The following is a 27,251-nucleotide window of genomic DNA, read 5'->3' as shown; positions in this document are numbered from 1 at the left end:
AATAACATATATTCATAATAACATTATGATGACTTACTTCAAGGGAATGATGTGGAAATTGATAATGACTTGATTGACATAAATTCTCTCGATATCGTTTATGCGGACGATCTTTTAGAAATTGAAAATTGTGTTGTACATCATTCCAATAATTCAATGAATGTAGCTGCAGATCAAGATTTATGTAGCAGCTAAGATGAAATTGATTTGAATACTGTCAAGCAAAAATTTTTACGGAATAATACCATTTGGACAACTAAAAACTCGTACTGCCCACAAAATAAAAAAGAGCTCAACGAATCTTATGGACTGTTAAAAACTGTTTTTCAAAATTTCATACGAAGTAGATTTTTGTATTAGGTTTAATTAAAAATAATAATATGATTTACATTGTGTAAAATTTCTTCATTGCTCAGTGTCCTCACAATGAGGACACGTCCTAAAGCAAAAATCCCTTGTCCGAAAACTCACAAACATGTTTACCTATTCACTTTATGCAATCATATTTGAATACTATTATTCGATTTTCAACAGAAAAATATCGATAAAATTAACTAAACATCGACTTTGGATATCCTCGAACAGCTGGTTTATTGTAAAATTTAAAAAACCTGCGAAAAACTACTTCAATATTTAAGTAAAAAAAGTGTTCACATGAAAAAACCTTCACGATTTTTTTCTCCAAATTCACTCATTTACTCCTTGATATACTATCTATGTTTTAACAAAAAAAAAATAAAATTTTAACAGCTCCTTCTGGGTGTTGCAGTTTCTTTGTCAGTATATTTGTGAAATATGTCAAATGGTTCGAACTTGTTTTTGTACTACAGAAATTTTGGAAACGGAATATGATTCACTCTAATCCATCTTCCTATAAAAAAAACACTTGGCTCAATAGGTAACCACAAACATTTCCGCTATTTTACCAATCTATATAACCAGTGACTTTCTATGTCTTCCCCTTCAAACATCGCTTGAATCCGCCCCTCTATTCAATAAATTTTTGTTCATTTGGGCCCATTTTCGTCCAATATAAAAATCAGGATAGTTTTTCTTTCTTGTTCAATAGTTATTCATATAATTATGATTTAATAATAGTTATTTTTTGTCAACTATCATTAATATGATATAATCCTTGTCCTGTAATTTTTTTAATTTTGAGTAATTTGTGTTAACATCCCTGAATATGACTAAATAATAAAAAGTATAACTCGAAAAAAATCATAGGCCCATCCCGTGTTTTTTTTTTTTTTGTGGTAACAAGAACCTACTGACCTAGTATCTTAGCAATGTGAAATATTTTATGATTACAATAAATAGCACTTCCAATTCTTCCTGATCTGAATGTATTTTCGAATAATCAATGATTTTTCGCGAAGTATATTAGACATCAGTCTCAACATTGCAATTAAAACATAGGCAGTTTAAACAAAAATATCAATATCTTAAGCGATGGATTGACTTAAAATATGTATGATGCAAATAGTTGAAAAATATTTATTTCTTCTTCTTGTTTTTTTGATCTTTTCCCTTATTTCCCTTATCATCAGACAAATCAACGAAGTCCTTGAAAATACTCTTGAAGAATTCACCATTCGCTGCCAAAGTTAACGGGAATATGAATCTTCGATTTTCTTCAGCTGCTATTTGATCTCTTATCCTTTGTTCTTCTTCTTCTTGTAATCGTTTCATTTCGTCTTTTTCCTCTTTTGTTGGTTTATGGGGTTTTTCTGGTTTGATTTTGGGCTGTTTTTCGGTTTTACCAGTTCCTTTAGAACTTTTCTCTTTATCTTTTTGTTTCGTTTCTTTACTCTTTGGTGGTTTTTCTTTCACGGGTTTCTGAGGCTTAGGTTTCTTTTCAACTGGTCTTTTGAATTCCTCTCTATTTTCTTTTGGGAATAGCCATTTTCTATTAAGGTTTTCATATAGGTGATTTGGAACTATTTGACACGCCATCTTGACAAGCTTATACTGAAAGCTTTCGAAGAAACTGAAAATAAGAAAATTCGGTTTATAATAAAATTCAAAATCATAATTTCTGAAGATATTTATTATAGAGAGTGTTTCAAAATTCTTGTTCAACAATCCTCCACCGTTTTCTCAGACCAAAAATATTGAGTAGGGAACTTAATTCTCGACTTGAAGATGATTAATGAAACAAACTCCCTGTGCTCCAATGAAAATTGTTGATTCTTCTCAGAATCGTCCAGTATTTTTGTTAAATTTCGCTCTGCCAATAAACTCATATTCGAATTTTTTATATCATTATATCTACCGCAAATCCACTCAGCTCACAGATTTACATACATATTTATATACTTTGCCGACTGATTTAATTTTCCCTCAGACATATTTTTCATAGAAACCTACCTTGCCAACAGACAAGAGACAATCTACCTCAGCTAGTGCATCCCTCTGCCGATTAATTAGATGAAATAATACTCCGCTTGAGATATCCAAAATACTAGTTCACTTTTTCTATTTAACAGAATTCTGGTGAATCAGGCTCGACATGAGTCTATTTTCTCTTATCTTCCCTTAGATGGCGCTATACAAAGAATTAACTTACTAACGCCTTCATTTCAAAATTTAAATTTGATCTGTCGAAAGTCGTGGATCTTTTTGTTATTATTGTTGCTTTAACCCCAAAACGCCATTTACACAAAAACGACTTGAGCACCATAAGAAACGATGCGGATATCAAGTGAAAAGGGACCAATACCATTAAAATCTAAGAAGGCTGATAGGGATCAGCCTTCTTAGATTTTAATGAATCATCAGGAGCCATTCTACTCGTATTTAATTGGCGCGCATTGTACCTAATGCTAGTTTTTTCAGGACGAAGGTGAAATAAGCATCGTCTCAATTATTAGCAGAGTTAAGATTTATTCGTTATTATTTTGTTATTAATTGTTACCGCATGTTTTGTAATAATTTGTGGAATAAATTTGATTTGAAGATGTCTAAAACAGTGGTGTACTTACTTACCCTTGAAAAACTTTAAGACTGAAGTGGCGATTTCTGAAGGGTCAAAAATCGCAATCGGAATTTGCAATTGCAAAGTTCATTATTTTGAAGAGGAAATGGATGATTCTCGGATTAAAACAGATAACATAATTACATATTTTTTGAAATTACTGATCAAAAATCCTTCTTTTTAGGAAGAGTAGAATATAATCCTCTCTTCAATAAAACGGCCCAGGGTGGAGAAAAAAAAATGGCTGATAATGAATGACTGGTCCCCAATACGAAGAACCATACCTTTTGTCCACTGATAGATTATTCTTAAGAGTAAACCCATCATGAAATAAAGATCAATCAAGTGGATGGTACAAAAGCACTCCAGTGGGAAAAAACGAAGTTTTGAAATGAACTAAAGAAGCAGCAAAAAAGGCAGGATTGAATACAAAAGACATAAAATAACAAACCATTCTATGCAGACGACAGCAGTCAGTAACCAGGCTAAAGAAGGGGTGGGTGAACAACAATTAATTAAAATTACTGATCACTCCATTAAGGCTTATCTGTAAATGGATAATGAGCATAATTCCAACATCATTAACACCCTTAGAAGTGACCCCTTAGAACCTCCAGCTCACAAACAAAAAAAAGAAAGTTTCTGTACACATTCCTCACGCTTCTCAGTTGACAGCTGAACTCATCAAGAACATTAATGATTTACCTACCCAACGTTATCAATGGGTCAACTAAGATTTCAACCAGTACTCCTACTGTGTGCCAAAATGGTAATTCATATTTCAATTGTACCATAAATAATTAGGTTTGTAGTATTTTGTAGATCAAATAAGAAGCGAAGCTATGAGAGAAGATCTGAGAATTCAAGATATAGTATAAGATTCACGAGAGCTAGACGACGATATTGGAGAAACCACGTCGACAGAATGATGGAAGATCGATGGGCAAGATAGGCAAAGGATCGAGATGATGGAGAGACCTCCCGGACGGCCTCTCAAAAGATGGCACGAAAGCTTGACATCTGCTTCCCAAGAGGGTGAATAGTAGAAGAAACAAGACTACGTCTTAAGAAAAGAGGAAGAAGAGAAGAAGAAGTATTTTGTGATTAAATGAATTACCTGTTTTTTAGTTTTCAAATTAATACCTACATATTCATTATATGTATGCATGTATAAAATAGGTAGAATGTTTTGAGAGCTATGTTTATGCAAAATAATCTGTCACTCCAGAAATAGTTTTGTCAAATACAATTCGGGCTTCTAATTTTTCCTGTGAAGTATATCGAAACAACACAATTCAAAGTTATATTTTTTTTAACGAAAAGCATTCGTGCTGGTGCAAAAATTTTTTTGTTTTTGATTGCCACCCGCACTCATGCTTTTCGTTAAAATATTATTAATAATAATAAATAATAATTCATCACTGGTATTCGTTTTTTTTGTTGTATTTTATTTCTATACCTACTAGAGTATACTTTTTTTATATTATGGCACTATGTTACGCCCCATATTTTCAATGTCGTTCTGTTTCCAGCCTTGAAAAAGACCAGAAATAAAGGTCGAAACGTCGGCATCTCATTAAGGATTTTTATTTCCCCTGTCCTCTTTGCCACTACATAGTTGAATATTTAATAAATAATAATTGGATTCTCTTATGATATTCCTTACGAACAATCAGGAAAATTTTAAGGAGCTTGCTAAATTCGCCGCGATGTTAGACGAAGATTTGGAGAAATTTATAGATTCTCCCATGTCGTCTGTATTTTTTGGTTCATCGAAAAGTAATCAGAACGAATTAATCGATAAGGTGACCCAAGTTTTGAGAAGAAAATTTATTACGAAATTGACAGTTGTTTTTTGGAAATAAACGAGGCAACAGATATCAGAGGTTTGTAATTTTTCTCTCTTCAAAATAATTTTGGATTTTTTTAGACATCATTAAAAGTCGAACAATGAACGATATTTTTTGTAATTTGTTAGAGAATTTCAGTAGATTAAACATTGTGACAAATTAGTAGGACAAACGTATGACATGGTTGCTCCTCAAGCACTGTTAGAGGTTAGGAGCTGAGGAAATTCTTGAATTTTTGGATAACTGATTGAAGAACGAAAGAGATATAACAATATTTAATTTCGAATAATATAAATAAACTATAGATGTAAATGCCAAGTCTTTTTGTTTACATATCTTATTTATATAGATTGATGCCAGCTTATTCCTTATCTGTCCGACCATTTTTGCCTCCATCACATAAAAATCCTATGATCGGTCATTCTCCAAAATCAAAATATTATGAATGAGCCATTATCAACTTCGATTTTCCACAGCTACCCGGGATGTCAATAACTACTGAACAAACTATTACATAGTTCTGGCCAACCCACATCTAAAGGGAACAAGCCGTCACTGATATCAGGTGAAGAAACAGTATTTTCATTCTTAGCGTGATAATATTATCTGACATATTATCTTTCCTAAGATTTATTCTACAAATAGAAGATACACAGGCCTGCATATTATAGATAATAATATTATCTGTTTTCCCAACCATAATAATTAAATGCTTCACTTTTTGCCGATGATGACACTAAAGTTCGTCATCTATCTGTTTACATCTATGGGTTGAATAGGCGATGCAGTACACCCTTGGAAAATTCTCTATCTTTTTGAATTGTCACTTCCGATTTCACGACGACATCAAATAAGAGTAGGGGAAAGGGAGAAATCTGAATGATTGAAGTGCCTGTAACTTCAGTTTGGCTCAACATTTTTGAGCCAATTAGATCTCGTCTAAGAGATAATATCTTGTTGATTGAGGACAAAATATACTTATGATAAATTTGTTTTTGCTGCTTTCGATAGGGGGCGCTAAGTCAGAAGTTCATTGTTTTGTTCATTTTACTCCGGAATTTCAAAAGTAATGATAGTATTTTCTTAACAGAAACAGAAGTTCTTTCATATTTGCATGAAAAAACCTGAAGGTCGTAAAGCGATAGTTTCAGGCGTTCTGGAGTTATGGCCGAAAGAAGATATTATTCAACTGACGCACTGCGAAGAACCAAATTGTGTCATTAGGTTCTGACAAAAACAGAAATCCCATCAGATTTATATGAAAAAACAGATAGCTTCAGGCGTTCTGGAGTTATGGCCGAAAGAAGACACAATTTAGTTTTTCAGTGCATCAGCTGAAGAATATCTTTTTTCGGTCATAACTCCAGAACGCCTGCGACCTTTTGGGTTTTTCATACAAATTTGATGGGATTTCTGTTTCTGTCAGAACTTAAAGACACAATTTGGTTTTTCGCTGTGAATCAGTTGAAGAATATCTTATTTCGGCCATAACTTCAGAACGCCTGAAACTATCGCTTTGCGACCTGCAGATTTTTCATGCAAATTTCATGGAATTTCTGTTTCTGTTGAGAAAATTTTATCATTACATTTGAGATTTCGAAATAAAATGAACAAAACAATGAACTTATGACTTAGCGCCCCCTATCAAAAGCAGCAAAAACAAATTTATCATGAGTATATTTTGTCCTCAATCAACAAGATATTATCTTTCAGGCGAGATCTAATTTGCTCAAAAATGTTGAGCCAAACTGAAGTTACAGGCACTTCAATCAGTTAAATTTCTCCTTTTCACCTACCCTTATTTGATGTCGTAAAATCGAAAGTGACAATTCAAAAAGATAGAGAATTTTACAAGGATTACAGTGACGATATTTTTCCTTCAACTTCATATCAAACATTTTCGTGTAAAATTCATTTTTCTACTCGACTATAGCTATTACGCCCCTTAGCGGTAGATGTATCAAAACAATTTCCAGTGTGTTTTCTTGTACACTTTAGTGGTAAAATTTTTCACTGCAGGTCTCTACGATGAGTGGATCTTAAGGTTGTAGACTACTTTGCGCTGAAACTGCAATTCCGCTAGATGGAGCTACCCGAAAATTTTTGGTAGATTTGTACCTGGCACACCCATTCAAGTTGAAGAACCGCCTGTTTGGTATTTATTGCCCCTAATAAAATCTCAACTCTCGATGAAGCCCAGCAAAGAGTAAATTTGTGTTTCTGTAAACTTTAGAAATTCAGTTCAGTTAAGATACAGTGGCGTATCCTAGGGGGGGGGGATAAGGGGGATATATACCCCCCAGAAGGAATATCCATTATATGTAACAACCTTATATATCACAATCTTATTATGAGTAAGCAAAATTCTTTGGAAAACTTCTTCAAAAGAAGGAAAATTTGTTATATTTGTTTAGTTATATATTACTAAATAAGATAATTACTGTAAATATTGTGAATACAGAAATGACAATGAACCACTGTCATGGACGTATATCGAATATGGATAATAGAAAAAAATATATGATTATCTCTGAGTGTATGATTTCACAGAGAAAATCATAAATAGTGCATATTGAGATTTCTAGAATGAAAAATTCGAGAAGCTTTTGAGTTCTCATTTTATGCGCCTTTGGAGACCACAAAAGTGGGTATAGGAATATAAGACATGTGATTTATTAGGTTATTGTTGTCGGTTTGTTAATTTGGATGAGAATTTCTGATATTCTACTGAAATTCAAAATGATTATTTGACATTTGACACGTAAAAAAATTAGTTATGCCTTCAAAATTGAATTATCTACAAATATCTTTTCTTATATATTCTAACAAATGACGTTTCATAAGGTTTTAGTTCATGGGCGCCCGCAGAAATTTTTCTCAGGGGGGGGCAAAATGAAAATTATTGAAAAACGATAAGGCGTCCATGATTGTCGTAAGCGACATCAGTATTCCGTTTCTTTCTATTTCTGTATTTATATTTATCACCAGCGTCTATTCTGAATTTCAAAACATCACTAAAATTGCCAGAGTTCTTGTTGCTCTTTCGTATAGGTATATCGTGAGTTCCACAAAAAACTATTGTTTTTATAATCGGTAAATTTTTTGTCTATTTTCTGCAATACTTTTTTTCTTACCTTCATCTATTGAAGATAATATGTCAGGTTTTTCATTTGATAGCACATCAATAAAATTTTTAGCACGGAAAGTTGAATCCTTATGCCAAGCGGAACTAGCATAATTTTTGCCTGCATGTGTAAATCTTTGTATTTTATGTATGGTCTTTTTATGAATGTGCCTAAAGTACTACCATGGATCACAGATGATGGAAATATTACACAGTATTTACACAGTGCACCTTTAAGGGCTCTGGAATAAACCATCCATTCATATTGATCCAGCCATTTATAAATAAATGGTCTTTCATTTGGTCCAACATCTTGTCTAAAATAAGAAGTTGCTGGTGGCTTATATGGCATTCTTAGTAAATCATATTTTTGTTTGTTTTGAATAGATGAGAAAGCTATAAAATTTCCAATATCTGTTGATTGTCCAAAGTCCACCGCAAAATTTGGGAAAATTCAAGCCCGCTTGTTGAATTTCGCTATATTACTTTTTTTTGTATTGCTTCTTTATTGGTACTGGAGGAATGAGCCGCCATTTGTATATAAAGCTTAATATTTTTAGGAGACTAATTGCAATCGTCATCGGCAATTGATTTCCTTTCGAAAAATTTTCGAATATCCATATTTCCAAGGGTAAATCTATCATAAAAACATAAACATAAGTGAAAATGACTCTCAACAAACAAAAAAAAAAAAAGAAACGGAGCAGTCTTTGGGCACTGCCGAAAAGCGCCTAACTGAAAAATCAGCTCTGTAATTATTTATAGAACTTATCTATAATTACGTAATATGAAGTCACAGACATTAAAAATACTCTCTAAACACACTCTCAACGTGGTTTGTCTAGAATAGGAATACAAATGAAAAAATTCTATATTTATCCCCTTCATTCTTACTTCTTCTCGAGAAAAAAAATATCTTGATTGGAGAATGGACAATTATTATTGAAATATGAGAGAAGCCGCATGAAGAATCCCACATCAAAGAAAGCGCCTAAAAAGAAGCCGTCCATAAAACGATCATACTACTTATTGGCTATAGGTGAAGATAAGTAATATTCTATTCAATCATCTTTTGAATTGGTAATATTTCTTTTACTTCAGGTAGAAAAATTCTCAATATTTTTCACAATTCTTTGCTTTAAATTCAAATTTGGAATAACGATTTAACGTTCAACTCTTCGAGTTGAAAGAGATGTATATTGTTCTCTTTCTCTAGGGCAATAAATCAAGAGAGTTGAGTTAACGAAAAAGATTATTTAAAAAAAATATTGCAATTTCTTAAACTTTTATGACATGAAATTTTCAAGGAGGTATGTATACAAGAATGGCTTCACGAAGCGAAAAATTTTTACTATAAATTTTTTCAAGTTAATATTAATGAAGGAAGTACGAGAAAATTTTCTTAATCAAGAATTGCCTATTTTCAGGGTTAAATTTAAATGGTAAATATTGTAGATAGAGTTTCGGGAATAGGGAGTTTTTCAAAAGAAATTTTTTTTTTTGAGAATTTTTTGTCAGATTTCTGAAATATTAATAATTTTCCATATTTCGGCAAAAATCCAGATACCTTTTTTCATCTTAATTTCTTTATGACTTTTGAAATTTTCTTTATGATACTAAGCGCTCAAAATGTACTTCTCCAGACATCATTACGAATAAAATCAGCTAGCATATATATTTTAGGAACAGTATCGTTTCTAATTCTAACAATGATTTCATAACAAGTTTTCTACCTTTCCCTATTCTTCAGTGCAATATTGTCATAAACTAGTAATGTACACAATTTTAGCCAATCAGAGAAACCCTACCCTCGTAAATCATAAAAGTGTCATTCATCTCGAGCCATAAAATACAGTCCAAGATTCTATTGGCGTTCATGTTGCAAAAAGGCGTAAACCTTTGGGAGGCGTTCCAAAAAGCATAATTCCATATGAAAAACATCTACAATTAGAGCAAATCAAGCAATTTTAAAAAATTTTTTGCACCAATTCAAAACACATAATATCACTGAACATTTGTGGATGAGTTACTTGAAATGAGAAGTCTCTCTGAAGCTGAATAGTCATTTAAAGAAAGTGTTCAATTTCAAAGTTCGATTTGCGGAATACTATCGATTTTTTTTTGGAAATCGAGACGGGATCTTCAAGTTCACTATATCACGTCATTGTTCACTCAAAAAATGAAATGAATCCGACCTGTATTTTGGAATTGGAATGCACTGAAATTAGCACTGAAATAGCAGTGGTATGAACAAGGTATTGAACACCCTTAAGATATAGCCGCTTACTCGCTTATTTGCCCATCCTGTACACTATCATTATTCCGAAATTTTGATACGCATCTTGGGATTAGATTGGTTCTTATGAACAAAGAAGGGTTATAGCACTTGGCACTGTCGATGTCAAGTGTGCGCCAGGCCTGGGACTTTTTTATTATTGAATTATTTTATTGGGTTTACTTTATTTTGAAATGATAAAGGGTACTCACTATTTAAAAACGAATTGCTTGATGATCAGTAGTAGACAAGAATTGATAAATACGTTGTGTGCTGCCTGGTCGTTCGTAATTTTATATTTTTTCATATACTGAAGCCATTCATGTTTTATTTGTAAGTACTCTTCATTTTCGAAATCTTCATATGTATATTCCATCTGGCCGCATATACAATCATTCGAACATATTTTAGGTTCAAAGGCTTTCCATCCTTTTGAGGGATCCGCCATATCCTCAAAAAACAAATAGAAGTGAACGATTGACTTTTTTATTATTTTTCCTTTAATTACGATATTGGCAGAAAGGGAACATTCCATTATTAATAATTTCGACGTTTTCAAATTAAGTTGATACCTCAGAGTAATAATGCTTGAATTCATAGAATACCGGAACCGATCTAGGCGATTTCTCAGTATGCGCACACGAATGCGAGGTATTTATTACCCAAGTGCAGTATCTAGCAATGTCTGGCTTCGGTTCGGGGCTGCGTCTCAATATGCGCCCGGACTAACACAGTAGCATGACATAGTAGCATTGTGACAATAAAAGCTATTCAATACTCAAATTTTCTAAAAGAATCGACATCAGAGTTTAATGCATATGCATAAATGTTTTTCAACTGTATGAATTTTGTCGGCTTTGTTATCACATCTGGCCAAGCGTTTTTATGGAATAGTTCAATTGACTTTGGATATACTATACTACCAACCATTCGCGTTTCACAATAATTGCTCGAATGTTATGACCACGTTTTTAATTCGTTAATTTTAAATTTCACATACCTTTCCTCGTTGTTCCCATAGTTTGTACTCGAACCAAGCTGTAAGTAATTCACACTCTCCCAGTTTTTTTTCTAGCTTAGAAACTTTCGGTTTAGATTTTTTGAACGTCAGTGTTTGAACAGAAGCATTGTCGTCTTGGGTACTCCTCCTCTCTGGTTTAGTTTTCGACTTGGTACTATTGCTTCTTATTTTTCTCATACCAGAATGAACTGTGTCGTGGCTGCTCAAGGTTGCTATCGACTTAGGTTTTTCAACAGCAGTCATTGTTGGTTTAATCTCATCGTTCACCCATTCGAATTCAACACCTGGAATTGAAACCAAAAATTTAATCATTGATGAAAGATGCATGTTGAATAATCTAAATACTTGAATCATTAACTTCATCCATAAGAATGGATTCTTCGCTTTCTTCATCTAATTCGTCGAGAAATCTGGAATGGACCTTAGCGTCTGGTTGATAGAACTCAGAAACAGAGTATGAAATATCAGGCTCAATAATTTCTGCTTCAGTATTAGATTGGAAGTCATCTTGAGATTGGATTTCTTCTTCGATATATATCGACTTCTCTGATAGAGTTTCCACAGACGAACTTATAGCTGTAAAGAAGGTGGTACTTGATTCAACAATGTTCATTTCAATATAAAAACACTGCTAACTCTGAAATATTAATCATACCTATATGTATATCATATATATGGTAATATACAGGGTGTTTCATTATAAACTGGAGAAACATATATTATCGTGTAGATAATACCGGGAGAATCATTTCTGACTTATGACATTTACCTCGTTTTCGAAGTATAAGCGAGATACAGCGTGTGCATCTTCATTTCTTTTTTAAGTGTGGTCAACTCTAGAGGTTGCGATTTCTGGTATCAGAGTATTTTTGAGTGCTCAATTCAGAAAAGGTGAAGAAATATGAAAAAAAAAATCAAAATGGCGGAAAACCTGCAACGTTCAATTTTTTTTTTCTTGGTTGCCAAATCAAATTCCCTTTTCTGAATGAACTCATTTTTCTAAGAAATTTTGGCAAAAAATATTTTCATAAATCAGAAAAAAAATTTTTTCATGTGTCTTGGTACAACGAAAAAAAATTTCGACTGAAATTGATGAATTGTTTAACGATTGGAATCTTTTTTATACGTAACATAAATTTGAAATCAGAATCTTAAATATCGAACAGTTCCTTTATTAAAGCCATTAATATCCTTGGATTAGTTCGAATTTGCATTCCACAAGCAATACTTCAAGGTCGAAAGTCCCAATAGAGATTAAAATTATAGTGAAATTTATTTTGTGATAGCTTTATATCACCATCTGGAATATTTCAACAGTCTAATTTTAAAATTTTGGCCCCCAGCCCAACCAGTTGTTTTTTCAAATATGTTAAAAGGATCGAAGGAGAAATTTGGATGGCGTAATGAAGGAACGGTTTGATATCTTTCGATTATGTTTTTATATTCGTGTAAAAAAAAATTTGATCTCGAAAAATTTCACCAATTTCGAGTGAATTTTTTTTTCGCTATAGACATTTGAAAAAAAGTTCGTTCGATTCATGAAAACATTTTTTCACAGAAATTCTCAGAAAATTGAATGAACATTCAGAAAATGAAACACATAAACAGAAAATTACTTCATATGTTTGTCCAGTTTAGAATGAAAAACCCTGTATATAGAATCAATTTGAGTCACAGAGGAATAGCTTTCATAGTGTATGATTAATATTTTAGTAGAGTGAATAGGATCTTGAATGTAAGTCATATTAATCACAGTTACTCCCAAATACAATCCTTCAATTTCAGGAATAACAATTCAAATTACTCATTTTTTTAATTTATTTCTCCAAAATATTGCAACCCTAAATTACATTATTGAGAATATTTGTGATAATAAAATACAGAATATAATCCTATCCTGTATTCTGTATCGATATATTTTCAGACTAGAAAAAGTTATCACTCTGCTGTCGTCAGCTTCAAGCTCTGTCAAGTTTTAAGGTTTTCATTTTCATTTTGCCTCAGTCGTTTTTCCAAGTTCCTGTCAGTTATTCTTCTAACCTCGTTTTTGGCCTTATTACTTCTTTCTTCTCATTTCCATCATATTTTACACTTTGCTTTATTCTGCTACAATCGATATTGTTTTTTGCCAGTTTGTCTATATGTATAATCCTTGATTGTTGGTATCTCTATGGCCTCATATTTCTTCGTTTCTTGTATACTAAGAATCGTCTCTTAGTGCCTGGTTTTATATTTTTTCCAAATTGCTGATTTTGTTGATAATGATAATTTTGCAGCCGTTTGTCATGATCATTGTCTAATTATAGACTTGTATAGCACTTTCAATGTCTTGTCTTTTGATGTCTTTTTCTGTTGATGAGTAGGTATAGATATACCCACTTTCGTATGTTTTGAATTTCATCTTGCTTCTTCTCATTGTTCTGATCCAAGTTTTATCAATGATTTTTCCCAGGTATTTGACATTGTTTTTCCATTTTATTTATATATTCCTTTTGAATGTGATCCATTATAATGTTGATTGTTCAGAAATATTGTCGAAGGTCAACCTAAGCGTTCCAAGCTTCAACTCAGGGGCGGATCCAGACGATGTTTAAAGGGGGGGGGCATTGAAAGTCACGGCTTATATAGGTTAGCAAAATAGCGGAAATTTTTGTTGGTACCTACTGGGTCAAGTGTTTTTTATAGAAAGAAAATGTATGTAAATTTATTCCATAAGAAAACCCAGGCGCAAGAAAGTATAAGGAGTAGTAAAAAGAAAGCCAATATTATTGCATGAAGAACAAAGCTTCAATTACCATAGTTAACACAGTTGTGCCTTAGGTGAACAGCTCTTGGTAGATAATTCCCTGCCAATCTCACTAAACACACAGCAAAACCTTCCTAGCCGTTTCCGAAGGCTCACCGCGTTTCGACCACGACCGTTTTTGCTTTACGTTGTCATAAATGATCCACTTTTCATCACCAGGTACCAAGGGTTTCAAAAATAGGGCGATTTTGTTGCGATTCTTCAGTGATTCGCAATGGAAATTCGGTCCATGCGGTTTTTTGGGTTAGCACATGTGATATCCATACATCTAGCATCTTCTTGAGATCAGCTTTATGCAAATAGTGTTCCAAACGGTTTATTGTGGACTTTTAAGCTCTTGAGCAATCGAAACAGGACTCGACAACATCCATGCTTTTCTTTCATCGATATTTTCGACAATCGGCCAGTGACCTTTCAGTGCGTGGTGCATCTTTGACATCGAAATTACCGGAACAGAATCGACGAAACCAAAATTGCACGTAATTGGCTATTACAATATAAGGGCAAAAACACTATTCACAGTTTTAGTTGTCGCACTATAGAATAGTGAATGCTGTTTTCAGAAGTCTGAAGTCCAGTTTCATGGATTGCGAAGACATACAGGTAAGAAGGTACAGATTTGGCATCGCTTGCAAGAGGCATTTTGCTTGAAATCAAAAATAAGAGTTTCATCATCACCTATCATGCAATGAACAGGGTGCTCAATACACTCTTCCATCTCAGCAATGATTTGCAAATAAATTATTTGTGCCTGGCCATAGTGAATCCATTAATTACAATAACAGAATCACATCTTTGGCGAGACGTTTTCGAGCCAAGTTTGTGTAGGTGCGCTCTCTTCCTCAGGATCATGCGTGTTTCGTCCCGAGATCGCTGGTGGACTATTCAATTAGGCAATCCAGTGATCTCTGCCTAAAACACCCTCTCACTCTATCGTGGAGAGGTGACTCTGCTGCACCTCGGCGACCCCTATAAATACGCCGGAGCCAAAGTAGAGCGCGACACCCATAACGTCACCTCTCGAGCAGACAGTCAATACACACTCCCCTTCAAGCACCGACGACCTACCAGAGGAGGGGGTGCGCAGGTATACTTAGGAGGGAGAGAGCGCAAGCGAGATATGAAAGCGGAAATGCAAGGCTCAGCGCTTAGACAAACTAATCTTATAGACCCCAACTAGAGTCATATTATTGGTTTAGGCTATTTTAGTACCGGCGTATTGATACTCGCGGCAGGTCGGTCGGCTTCTGGCCGTTTTTCTATCGTTAACGTCTATTTTACGTGAAAGAAAAAGAAAAAAAATAACAATTTGTTTGTCTAAATTTTGCTTAGAATTTTTGTCCGAGATCATGGACCAACTTATTTTCAGTAATAATCCTTTTGAAATTGTATCTTGCAACGTAAAGGTGAGAAATAGTTAGTGTTTTTGGTTAAGCATTGTTGAAATTATCAGTGTTTATCAGGGGTGGTGCTCTTAAATGTTCAGTACCTACCCGGTTGTAAAATGAATTCCCTTCGGCGGCACCTTTTACCGAATGTCAGGAAAGATTTGAATAATGGCTGAATATTATACAAAAAGAAGACTCAACGGATTGCTGCTAGAATCTATATACAAATATGTCTGTCATGTTCATTCCGATAAAAAATATTGTTCCCCAGGAACAATACGGCTACATGTAGATGCAGTACCAACTCTTTTTCTTAAGAATGGATCAGCATCAGGTTTGTATTTCTGTTCATATTAAAGAATCTATTCGAATAGTATATTATTAGTAGTTAAATTCTTTGTATATGTGTTACACTCAAACACCGAAAACGCTCACTGAGCGAAATAAACGGCCACAACGCGTTGTGGACGGTTCTCAATAACCAAACACCGAAATATCATCATTAATCGCGTTGTGGACGGTTCATTGCGTCCACAACGCGTTCTGGACAATCTTTAAACAACCAGAACGCGTTCTGGCAATATCCAAACAATCACAACGCATTTAGAATAAAAGATGCATGTGAACCGATTATATTTTAATATGGAACAGGGTTAACAAAGAAAAAATAATCAAAGGGTTGAAAACCTTAGATCATATAATAATATAATATACTATAATAATAATATAATATAATATGATCTAAGTTGGAAACCTAAGTACAAACATAAAACACAAATGAAAGAAAATTTTAAAATATTTAAAAGGTCGAATATAGGTATACCAGATTAAACGCGAAACAGATACCTAGTTAAAAGGACATTATAATTGTCTATCCACTTATTTTTGCAGGCACTATTATCATGACATTTCGAATTGGACAACACCTTATTGGCCTTGCAGTTGCACCTTTTTGTGTTACAATAACGCTAACAATTGCACTTAACCAAACCTTGTCTTGATCCAGACGGAAGAGCGGAAGCTTTTCTCAAATTTATGGAGCAACTCGGGATATCTGATAAATTTATAAAATTTGAATCCGCAAAGATAAATTCATTACGACTATAAAGTCTTTCCAGTGCACCGTCTTTGGTTCCCAACTTATACAAGCTGGACTCATTAACGTTCAAGACCACAGCTAGAACACTTCTAGGAGCAAGACGCCCTCTGTCGACATCCGGAACTTTTATTACAACATTTTGACCAATTTCAGCAGGGGGTAGTTTTTCCCGGGACAAAGTCAGCATTTTTTCAGCTTGCTTTTCCAATCCGGCTTTTGCGTCCTCGCGTTGCACTTTGATTGGATAACTTCGAAAACAAAGGCTGCATGTGACTTTTCCTTCATTTTCAAGACCGCACTTTATGTGTACTTTTAAACCGCATATTGTGCAGGGTTGGGTAATTCCAAATTCTTCTCAAGTGTAACATGCAACGGGATTGGGTTCTGCATTTGTCGCAACAGGATTGGGTTCTGCATTTGTCACTATCTCTTCATTCTGCTGTTCTGTTTCACATGTCATCCCTTCTAACATTTTCTCCAAATCTTCTTCAGTTTTCAAAGAATCATATACTTCACTTTCCAGGGAGGAGTCTGCCAGTCCGATTCTTTGCTTGCTACCAAACATAGCTTCGTAAGGGCTTTTTTTAATCCCTTCGTGTAGGGCTCGATTTTTTTTACTCTGAATAAACCATAAACCGTCTGACCACTGTTTGGTATTATTGTCCAGCATCCAAGCTACCAACATATCTCTTACATCCTGATTAGATCGTTCTACAGATCCTTGGCTTTGTGAATGACGGGGCTTTCCGTGTACAAGTTTAAGACCTGGCCACGAATCCTTTAACTCTTCTATAATCCTATTGGAAAATTCTATTCCGTTGTCGCTTTGTAGAATAAACGGAGCACCGAACATGCAAAAAATGTCTACCACGACATACGCAACTTCTTCAGCGGTTTTTGATTCAAGTGGTTTCAAAATGGTAAATTTTGTGAGGTGGTCTTGATAGTTTAATATAAAACGGTAGTCTCGATCGGGTTCACTCTGCATATCGATTAAATCCACTTGACATCTGGAGTTCATGTGATCTGATAAAATTGGTGCGACAACTAACCCCTTTTTCCTTATTTTCTTTTTTCCTTGACATTGTTCGCAAAGAGACAAATGAATTTGTATAACTGTTCTAGTAACATTGCAGTATTTTTTGTTGATTTCAGCCTCCACGACTAAAAAACAAATAAACAAGTTGTTTTATTTTATTATAACCGGTGTCTGAAAATACTATGTGTGTTCCATAAGGATTACATTAAAATTAGGTTGGGTTTTCCGACATCACTAATGAAATTAGATGATTATACTTACCTCTAGTTCGTTTGTGTCCAGTTGCTATGTGTGCAGCTTCAATAATGCCAAAAGGATCCTCTGTTTTACAGTAGTATCGAAAGCTTTCATCTCGTGTTCCTTTGTTTTCAGCAATTAATTTTTCATGTTCCCCAATTGTTATCATATCGTATCTCTTTAGCCTTCTATATTGCTTGACAGACAACGGCATTTTGCTGTCTCTCAAACGTTTGGCTTCTTTTACCTCTCGGACGACCTCTTCATACCGTTCGTTTGTGAAATAACCGCTTCGATTATTGCTGTTGTCGGCGATAGTTTTAATTTTTTCAATAAACGCATCTCTCATTTTAGCCTTTAGGTTATGATAGGTATACTAGGAACATAGGAACATAAAACGCACCTTACTCGATAACAGTTGGGATCACACTGACAAGTCTGGAGTGGAACAAGTGGTTCGTGAATCCCTTCCCAAGCTTTCAGACACGTTGTGGTTGTTTGAATATTGCCAGAACGCGTTCTGGCTGTTTAAAGATTGTCCAGAACGCGTTGTGGACGCAATGGGCCGGCCACAACGCGATTAATGATGATATTTCGGTGTTTGGTTATTGAGAACCGTCCACAACGCGTTGTGGTCGTTTATTTCGCTCAGTGAGCGTTTTCGGTGTTTGAGTGTAACATATGTACTCCAACATTATTTTGCAGATACTGAGTAGGAGCTTGTTTCATCTCAGAGTATTAACGAGATGCCATATGTTTCAAATAATTTCGAAGAACAGGAAGATAAGCAACCAATTATAATCAAATATTATTTTTTGATAATAATAATAATAATAATAACCTTTATTCAACAAATAAATAATAATAACTGTTCTTTATTGGCTATCGACCGAAGTCCTTCAGCCTAGTTTTTAATAATATTCAGTCATGTTATTTCTGTTAACATGTTATGTATTGTATAATTAGAATTATCTGATATGAATGATTTATTTCCAGCTCTAGCAGCATCAGAAGCAAAGACAGAAGAAATTAAGATTTCTGAAATAAATAAAAGAATATTAAGTGGAAGGAACAGACGAGCGTATATGGATACAGAGCCAATCAAAATTGCAGCAATTGAAATTTTCAATTCTAGGAAAAAAAGGATCGAAAAGGGTACAAAAATACTTTGATAAGCATATTATACACCAAAACTATCCCCATTTTTTCGATCTTCACAGTCCTCCTGTCTCAAATTTCCTTCACTAATAGACTTAACTTTTTGCCATTCTAGTTTAATTTTTCCACTTTTTTTATTTAACAGTTATTTCAATATTTTGAATTTCCAGATGCACGAATAGTTATTTCCTTAAAAACTTGGTTTTTTTCATATTAAAAACAAATGAGATGTGATGACGACTGACATTCTCTTCAAACCAAAAGCCTTTACAAATTTAATTAATATAATTGTGATACAATCCTAAAACCTATTCATTATAGTACTTGTTTATGCAATCTTGTTTCGGGCATACATTGTATACCATACCTGCCCTATTAGTTGTTTTGACTATTTCATTTGTAATGTTGCTTTTATGTCCTATTCATTGTTCAACTATAAGGTTTCTTATATTCTATAATATAAAAACCAATCCAACACAATATACAGAGTTAATTCATTATAATATTGTTAAAAATTGATATTTTTGTATTTTTCACATGGTAGTAATTCCATCTTTTGTATTTGAATAACTTGGCAGCATACAAGCTTGCTTGGGCTGAATATTGTGCATTTTATTTTGTTATTTCTCACAATACATGTTACTTTTGAACATGTTAATCAATCGAAATATCATAGCACTTTAAATTGTTCATATTATTATGAACTATTATTCAATATACACTGCTCAACAATTGATAGGGATCACTTACTTGTTCTAAATTTATTTCTGAAATATTCGCTCCAAGATTATAAATTTAGTCAGATATCAGAGTATTTTCAGTTGATAATAGGGTTCACTTGAGAAAAGAATGAAAAAATGGAAAGTTGGAGAGAAAAAAAGACTTTATTAGGAACACTAAAAATTCTGTGTTTGAATAACATAAAAATTTTATGATGAAACCACAAGAAGGCTGAAATTTCGGTTAAGCTAGTACCTAGTTGGTCCCCCACGAGCTCGTCTCAAGCATTCTACCCTACGAGGCATACTTTCGATCAAACGATTTATAAAATTTTGGGGCAAATTCGTCCAAATAGGTATCCCGTAAAGCGTTAGGAAGGTCCTCCAGGTTATTGATCGGTTGTTTTGACTAGACATCTCAGACCAGACATGTTCGATGCAATTCATGTCTGGAGAGCGAGCTGGCCAGTCCATCCTATCAATAGCATGAGTTTCTAGCGCTTCATTAACCAGACGACTACGGTGTGGACGGGCATTATCGTCAATTAAAATGAAATTCTCGCCCACGGCAGCCGCAAACGGAACAATTATAGGTTCAATAATCATATCGTGATATCTCTGGCTTTTAATGGTGGTGTTCTGCAGAACAACCAACTCTGTGCGTTGGTTCAAACAAATGCCTCCCCATACACATATAGAACCTCCGCCAAAAGCTGTTGTGGGTACCATTAACTGTTCTGCATACCTGCGACCTCTTTCCCTCCAAGCAAGAATACGTCCATCGGAGTTGACGAAACGAAATCTAGACTCATCCGTAAATAAACATCGGCTCCAATCTTCAAGTGTCCAATTGCGGTGCTCCTCAGCCTATTGCCGTCGATGAACCCGGTGTTCCCTATTCAAACGGGGATGTTGTACCCTCCTACGTGCTCTCAAACCACGAACATGTAGTCGGCGTCTTACAGTCTGGTTCGAAATTGGAACTCCTGTTGCAACTATCAGTGAGCTATTGAGCCGCGACGCCGGGTAAGTGGGATTTCTCCTAGCACTGAGGATCAAAAGACGATCTTGGGCAGCTGTTGTTCTGCGCTCCCGACCTCCCCCATGAACATAAGCTACTGAGTCGTTTTGGATGAACCTATTCCAAGCCCGACTCACGACACGTTGCGAAACATTCAACCGCCGGGACACTTCTCGCTTTGGTCCAGTTGCACAGGAGCCAAAGGCCTTCTCGGCATGACTGATAAGCTGATATTGTTCTCATTTCTTCAATTATTGTCACCTTATGTGTTTGAACGAGAGAAAAAAACAGATTTAATAACAAATACCACATTGCTTTTCACTCCACCTGTAACAGCCTACAGATAATAATCGATTTTGTGAACAAGAGCCGATGAAGTGAGGAAGACTTTGATATAATCAACTCAAAACATCTTACTTTTTTCTTAGATAACATATAATGTACAGATATTCACGAGATAACTTGAAAAAAATACAAATGAATGAGAAAAAAATACAAATGATCCCTAGCAATTGTTGATCAGTGTATATTATTGAATATATTTCTATTTCTCTGACTCAAATTACCCTTCACACATAGTTTGAGTCAGTCATTTTGAAAATTGGGTGTTTGATATCGCTGTGCGATATCACATACTCAGCTTTCCAACTGGCTCTTACTCTCGTTTACAAAAGCAAGTATTCTCAATGCAATCCCATTTGAAATTCCCGCGAAACCTTTTAGTACCAGCGTTTTGGCGCATGAGACCGCTGATGTTTGTTGAACCAGTCCTTACCAGGCGCGTTAGGCATCTAGAGAACTTGTTTATCTATAGCTCAGCGTGCCATCGGCGCTTGTGACGTTGAGAGGGGCAGTGAGTCGCCTCAGCGCTTCAACGTTGCAGCTTTCTATCAAAATGCAATTCTTTCAACTCTTAAGCAATATTTGTCTTCATGTGGCACATTGTAATTCAACCTTATTTGGTAGAACGTTGTGGGTAATGAGTAACAATATGTTAACAAGTATCACACAATCCTGTTACGATCAAAATGAAAAAAGCGCTCATTATTTCTAAAATAGTATCTAAATAGTATTGTTACAACAAATGTTGAAATCAAAAATCTTAGACAGAACACTTACATATATCACATTTACATTCCTTCATTGACAATTCATAAAATTCAGGTAATTCGGGGTACTCATTTGATGGTATCACCAAAAAACTATGGTTGCTACTCATATCTTCAAATGACAGACTTGAATCAGTGGAATCAGAAAGCAATTCATCAAAGTCAACTTGATGATCAGGATGATGATTAAGAGTACAAAGCTCTTCTGGCATTGCGAAATAGGCATCGCCACATTCTATTCGATCTTCAGCTAGTGTTAAAATTTCTCGAAAAATGCGAAAAAACTCCCCTCTCGAAAAATTCCTCAGAGGATCTGAAATAATTCTTCATTTTTATTTTTCTTTATTTATCCTATCATGTGAAAATCATTGTAAATCAATATGAAGATCAAACAAATAATTATTTATAAGGATCGAGCTATGTTGAAATAAAATTTGCTTGCAATTCTTCGCAAGAAAATTGCCTTTGCACATTGAAGCTGCTCACTACAGAACGTAGAGTTATCGAAATTTGTTGAACGTTAATTGAGTACCTAATATGGTTTTCATCAATAATATCAGTTTTCAGTCGAGAATATCAGAAAAAATTAAACTTAGTGAATATTTGCTTATATTCCAACAGAAAATAATAAATTATTGCAGTTATTACAATTCAGTAATGAATTATAATTAGACACACAATCACTCCTACTATGTAATCACAATATTTTCAAGTGAAACTAACAAAACTTATCTTTACGTAATTTCTGACATTTCTGGCATTGAAGAAAATTGGGCCAATAATTCGCCTACGACTCAAAGCTCACTTAACTTAACCTTTTTGAGAATGAAATATCAATAAAAAAAATTAAAGTAGATTGACTGCCTTGGTTGAATTCCTATCCTCGCTATGCTCGGCGATGAACTATCAGCTGCGGCAGTCAATCTACTACTTTGCTGCCTATAGTACAATAAATAATTATTTCCTGACTTTTTCCCTCGTCTGAATTTCCACCAATCACAAACGCTCAATTTTGAATTACAAATGGTTCTTGATGACTATTTCCCTCGTCGTAATTTGCACCAATCAGAAACGCGCATTTTTGAATTACAAATGGTTTCTAGGTGGAAAAACTGTTTGGCAGGACCTGTCAGCAGTTTATTCGCGTTTACCCGCGGCAAAACTTGACAGTTGTTGTCACCAAAAATTACAATACCTTTGAAAACAAACGTAATTATAATCTCCAAGGACACCAGAAAACGACGCTCAACAATTTTTTCTGATTTTATTGTCAAGTGCTAGTTAGTCAGCTTATATCGTGAAAATGAGTCGCTTTGGAAGCGATTCTTTGTCTAATATTGATCTGGCGATTGAGAAAAGTATACCGTATAATACCCTCAGAACTCATACTTCAATATGGAAACAGTTCATGACATTCTGCAAAGCAAAGAACTATGAGCCTATGGAAAACACAACTTTAGAACAACTAAACCTAATTCTGAAAGATTGGGCGTGGAATATGAAAAAGGAAAACGGTGAAAATTACAAAGAACTAGTTGTGAAGACAATGTGGAACACCGTTGCAAAAAAAAAGCAAAAAATGTATTTTGTGAAGTGGAAAATAATTTTTGACCCATTTAAAGACATTATCTTGAAGTCTAGTAGGGAAGCTCGTAATGCGAAAAGAAGGAATTTGCAGACGTGTGCAAATAAAAGGAAGTGCAGCTCTGCTTCATTAAAATTGAATGAGTATTATGCAATGGTTTCATTATGGGATGAAACCCCCCAGCAGGACTCCAACAGAAATTTTACCATATCGCTTCAGTGGAACTTGCCTGGAGAGGTGGAGAAGTTCATTATTTTAAGGAGGAAGTGGATAATTCTGGGATAAAAACAGGTAGAATACACATTTTTTTAAATAACTGATTTTCAAAAATCCATCTTTTTAGGAAGAGTAGAATATAATCCTCTCTTCAATAAAACGGCACAGGGTGGAGAAAAAAAATGGCCGAAAGTAAATGGCTGGTTCCTAACACGAAGAACCCAACCTTTTGTCCAGTCCGCCTATTTAAAATTCTGATGGTTAAACGTTCATCTAGAATAACAACTGATAGATTATTCTTAACGATTAACCCATCATGGAACAAAGAACTTTCAAGTGGATGGTACAAAAACACTCCAGTGGGAAAAAATGAACTTTCGAAATGGACTAAAGAAGCGGCAGAGAAGGCATGATTGAATACAAAAGGAATAAAAATAACAAACCACTCTATGCGGTCGACAGCAGTCAGTAACTTAGCTAAAGCAGGGGTAGGTGAACAACAATTAATTAAAATTACTGGCCACAGTTCAGCCAACTCAATTAAACCTTATCTGCAAATGGATAATGAGCACTACTCCAATATCATAAACACCCTTAGAAGTGACGCCTCAGAACCTCCAGCTAAAAAGCAGAAAACAGAAGATCCTGCAGTCACTCCTCCCGCTTCTCACTCAACAGATTACATTAATGATGTACCTACACCCCACATCTTCAATGAATCAACAAAAGTTTCAAACAATACCCCTACCGTGTACCAAAATTGCAATTTATATTTCAATTGTACCATAAATAATTAAATTTGTAGTATTTTGGATGAAATAAAATTGAGTATCTGTTTTTCAGTTTTCAAATTAATACCGATACATAGGTAATGCATGCAGAATAATCTGTTACTCAGGAAATAGTCTCATCAAATACCATTCGGGCATCTAATTTTTCCTGTGAAAAAAATCGAAAAAACACATTGCAAAGTAATATTTTTTGACAAAAAGCATTCGTGCAGGTGCAAAAATCCTCGTCTTCGACTCGGATTTTTGTTGCCACCAGCACTCATGCTTCTTGTCAAAATATTACTTAGCAACGTGTTTTTTCGATTCTTTTCGGAAAAATTAGATGCCCTTATGATATTACTTACGAAAAAACTGTATGACAGCACCTGTCAGCAGTTTTTTCGAGTTTACCCGTGGCAAAACTTGACAGCTGTTGCCGCCAAAAATGTCAAATGTCAATCACATGACCAGAATTAGAATCACAGAAATAGAATCAAATAGCGTATTCGACTGGCTGCACCAGTTTAAAATAATTCGAGCTAATTATGTCATTCAGCTCAACAAAAAAGTGTAGACCACCAAAACGCTGGTTAGATGATATTAAATCAAAGGTCGGACGATGTTGGCACCAGTTGGCTCAAGATAGAGAAAATTGGAGAATTCAAGGGAAGGCCTATGTCCAGGAGTGGGTGCAGACAGACTGTTGAAGAAGAAGAAGCTCTACAAAAATTTTAATTAATTCGCACTGGTGCAGCCAGTCGATTACGCTATCAATAACAATAGATTCGGTCTCTTTGACGGCCAGTCGGACGGACAGAATAGAATTTGAGGACTTATTCACCATCATTAAGTCTAAACTTATTGTTGAAGACTATTCCTGGCTTAAAATTTTTAAAATCAGATATTGTGACGAAATGAAAGAGTGATCGGTTCGGAGACGAGCGCTCAAAAACACATCCACATTGGAGGAGCTCACCTCTAATCATATCGAAGAAATATAATATCCATTCCAAGACAAACCTTTGATGAGTATCATCCAGCATGAATTCATCCTGACATTTCCAGAGACAATCGGTCACCATATCCAAGAACCAAAATTGTATTAGGTTTGTCTTGTAAATAGTACATCCGAAAAATTCTCCGAGAATTTCAATAGTTTTTTTAATACCCAATATACGAATATATGGAATATTCAAATCACTGACATTGTTGAATTTTACTGGAATACTATCGATACTTCTATCAACAATGAAATTTCCTCTGGGTGAACATGGAGGAACTATGAGATTTTTTTCGCCGGTAAGTAGTTTTTCTGGTCCTTTTCCCCGCAAAATTATACAATCTGTTGAAAGAGGATGTGGAGGAACATCTCTGACCTCTTCAAATTGTGAATCTGTTTCTTGAATAGACACTTTACTGGTTTTAGACTTTTTTGATTTGTCCGTTTGAATACTTCTTTTATCAAGGGATTTCATTCGTGATACTTTAGAAGACATTTTTTATCAGATATGAAATATGGAAAAATAATGAATATCACATCCGTCAAAAGGTGTAGAAATTTTGACGTTTTTCATGTCCCAGAATCACAATTATGTTCAGTTTCGAAAAAAAATAAGATCATCCTAGACCTAATGTTTGTAGTGGTGGATCCATGGTACCTACTGTTTAGAGGGGTAATGGATACATTCTCTTATGAAAAAAGTAAAATGAATTGTATTTCCAATAGATATAAGTAATAATAAAAACAAATAAGATTATCCAGTATGTCACCAAAATGAGATGAATAGTAATTTACGTAACAAGTCCGGAAAATAGGTTTTTTTTGGACGAATAGACAAAATTCCAGGACGAGCGTAAGCGAGTCCTGGAAGTCTGTGAGTCCAAAAAAACCATTTTCGGGCGTGTTGCGTACAATATTTTTTCGGCAACCATGTAAAATAACACTATCGCTGCTGCTTTCCATATTTAATTGCGATTGCGATAAAAAAACATGCAAATTTTTGACAACTAATTTCATATGAACTGTCAGCCGTTATCTCGGTTGCTATGGATTCTATCATTCTTTTCCGGCCTAGTCCGGGAAGTACGTACTTTCCGGACTAGGCCGGGAAATGCTACTTTCTCAGAGAAAAAGCGTCCGGGAAGTGAGCACTTCCCGGACGGTTGCCGAAAAAATATATTTCCAGTCAACAATATCTGCTCAACAAGAAAATCATTGAAAAAATTTTTGTCAATTATCATAATACCAATTATAAATTAAACAAGCAACATTATGTGAAATTACTTCAAAAGGTTACGTTTCAATATTTTCGGAATGAATTTGGCGCAGTTACTGAATTTCGCTCTAGCCGTCTTATTGACCGAATTTTCCGCAGAATCTTTTTTCCATTGCCACGTTCTCTCCGAGATATCATTTAACCAGTTTTGGTCTGTACACCCCAGACAAGTCGAATCCATAAATGGTACATAAATGGTATAATACACAATCCAAGGAAAATGTTAATGTTTTTGACAACCCGTGTCCCGTATCACTTACTTCATACCGAAAGTTTTTCAGAAGAATATGTTTATTCACACGAGTCGAACTTAATTTATTCATGTAATTGATGATTTATTTGAGAATAACATGCCTACTAACGATATACAAAATCATTTGCTGTACATGGATGATGTAAAAGTGATAACAAGCAATAAGAACAACCTAGAAATTACAGTCAAAATAATCGAAAATTTTCCAAAGAATGTAGGTATGGTATTCGGATTGTGTTGAAAAATTCAAGATGAACCGATTACTTTTGCAAATGGGCAGGAAATAGAAGCAATGAAGGAACGGGCTAAAAAAATCACAAACAAACCT

At 34.6% G+C, this 27,251-nt stretch overlaps 1 protein-coding gene across 2 annotated transcripts; it reads right to left on the bottom strand.

The window, feature by feature from the left end:
• Positions 1–1,329: 1,329 nt before the first annotated feature.
• LOC123680656 lies at positions 1,330–26,148 on the bottom strand. 2 transcript variants are annotated; one of them, XM_045618658.1, is made up of 6 exons: positions 25,371–26,148; positions 21,834–22,136; positions 11,593–11,823; positions 11,227–11,531; positions 10,439–10,677; positions 1,330–1,990 (listed from the first exon to the last, which is right to left on the bottom strand). In XM_045618658.1, the coding sequence occupies exons 1-6, from the start codon at positions 25,888–25,890 to the stop codon at positions 1,498–1,500; spliced, it is 2,091 nt and encodes a 696-aa protein (XP_045474614.1). In that variant the 5' UTR covers positions 25,891–26,148; the 3' UTR covers positions 1,330–1,497. The 2 variants fall into 2 exon arrangements, with proteins under 2 accessions (XP_045474614.1, XP_045474615.1); XM_045618659.1 differs by having other exon boundaries at positions 25,415–25,580.
• Between the last annotated feature and the right edge of the window lie 1,103 nt (positions 26,149–27,251).

The sequence above is a fragment of the Harmonia axyridis genome, chromosome 5 (assembly GCF_914767665.1).
Source record: "Harmonia axyridis chromosome 5, icHarAxyr1.1, whole genome shotgun sequence".
In the NCBI taxonomy this organism is placed as follows: domain Eukaryota; kingdom Metazoa; phylum Arthropoda; class Insecta; order Coleoptera; family Coccinellidae; genus Harmonia; species Harmonia axyridis.
Note: the sequence above shows the minus strand (reverse complement) of the source record. Positions and strands in the feature narration are given on the sequence as shown.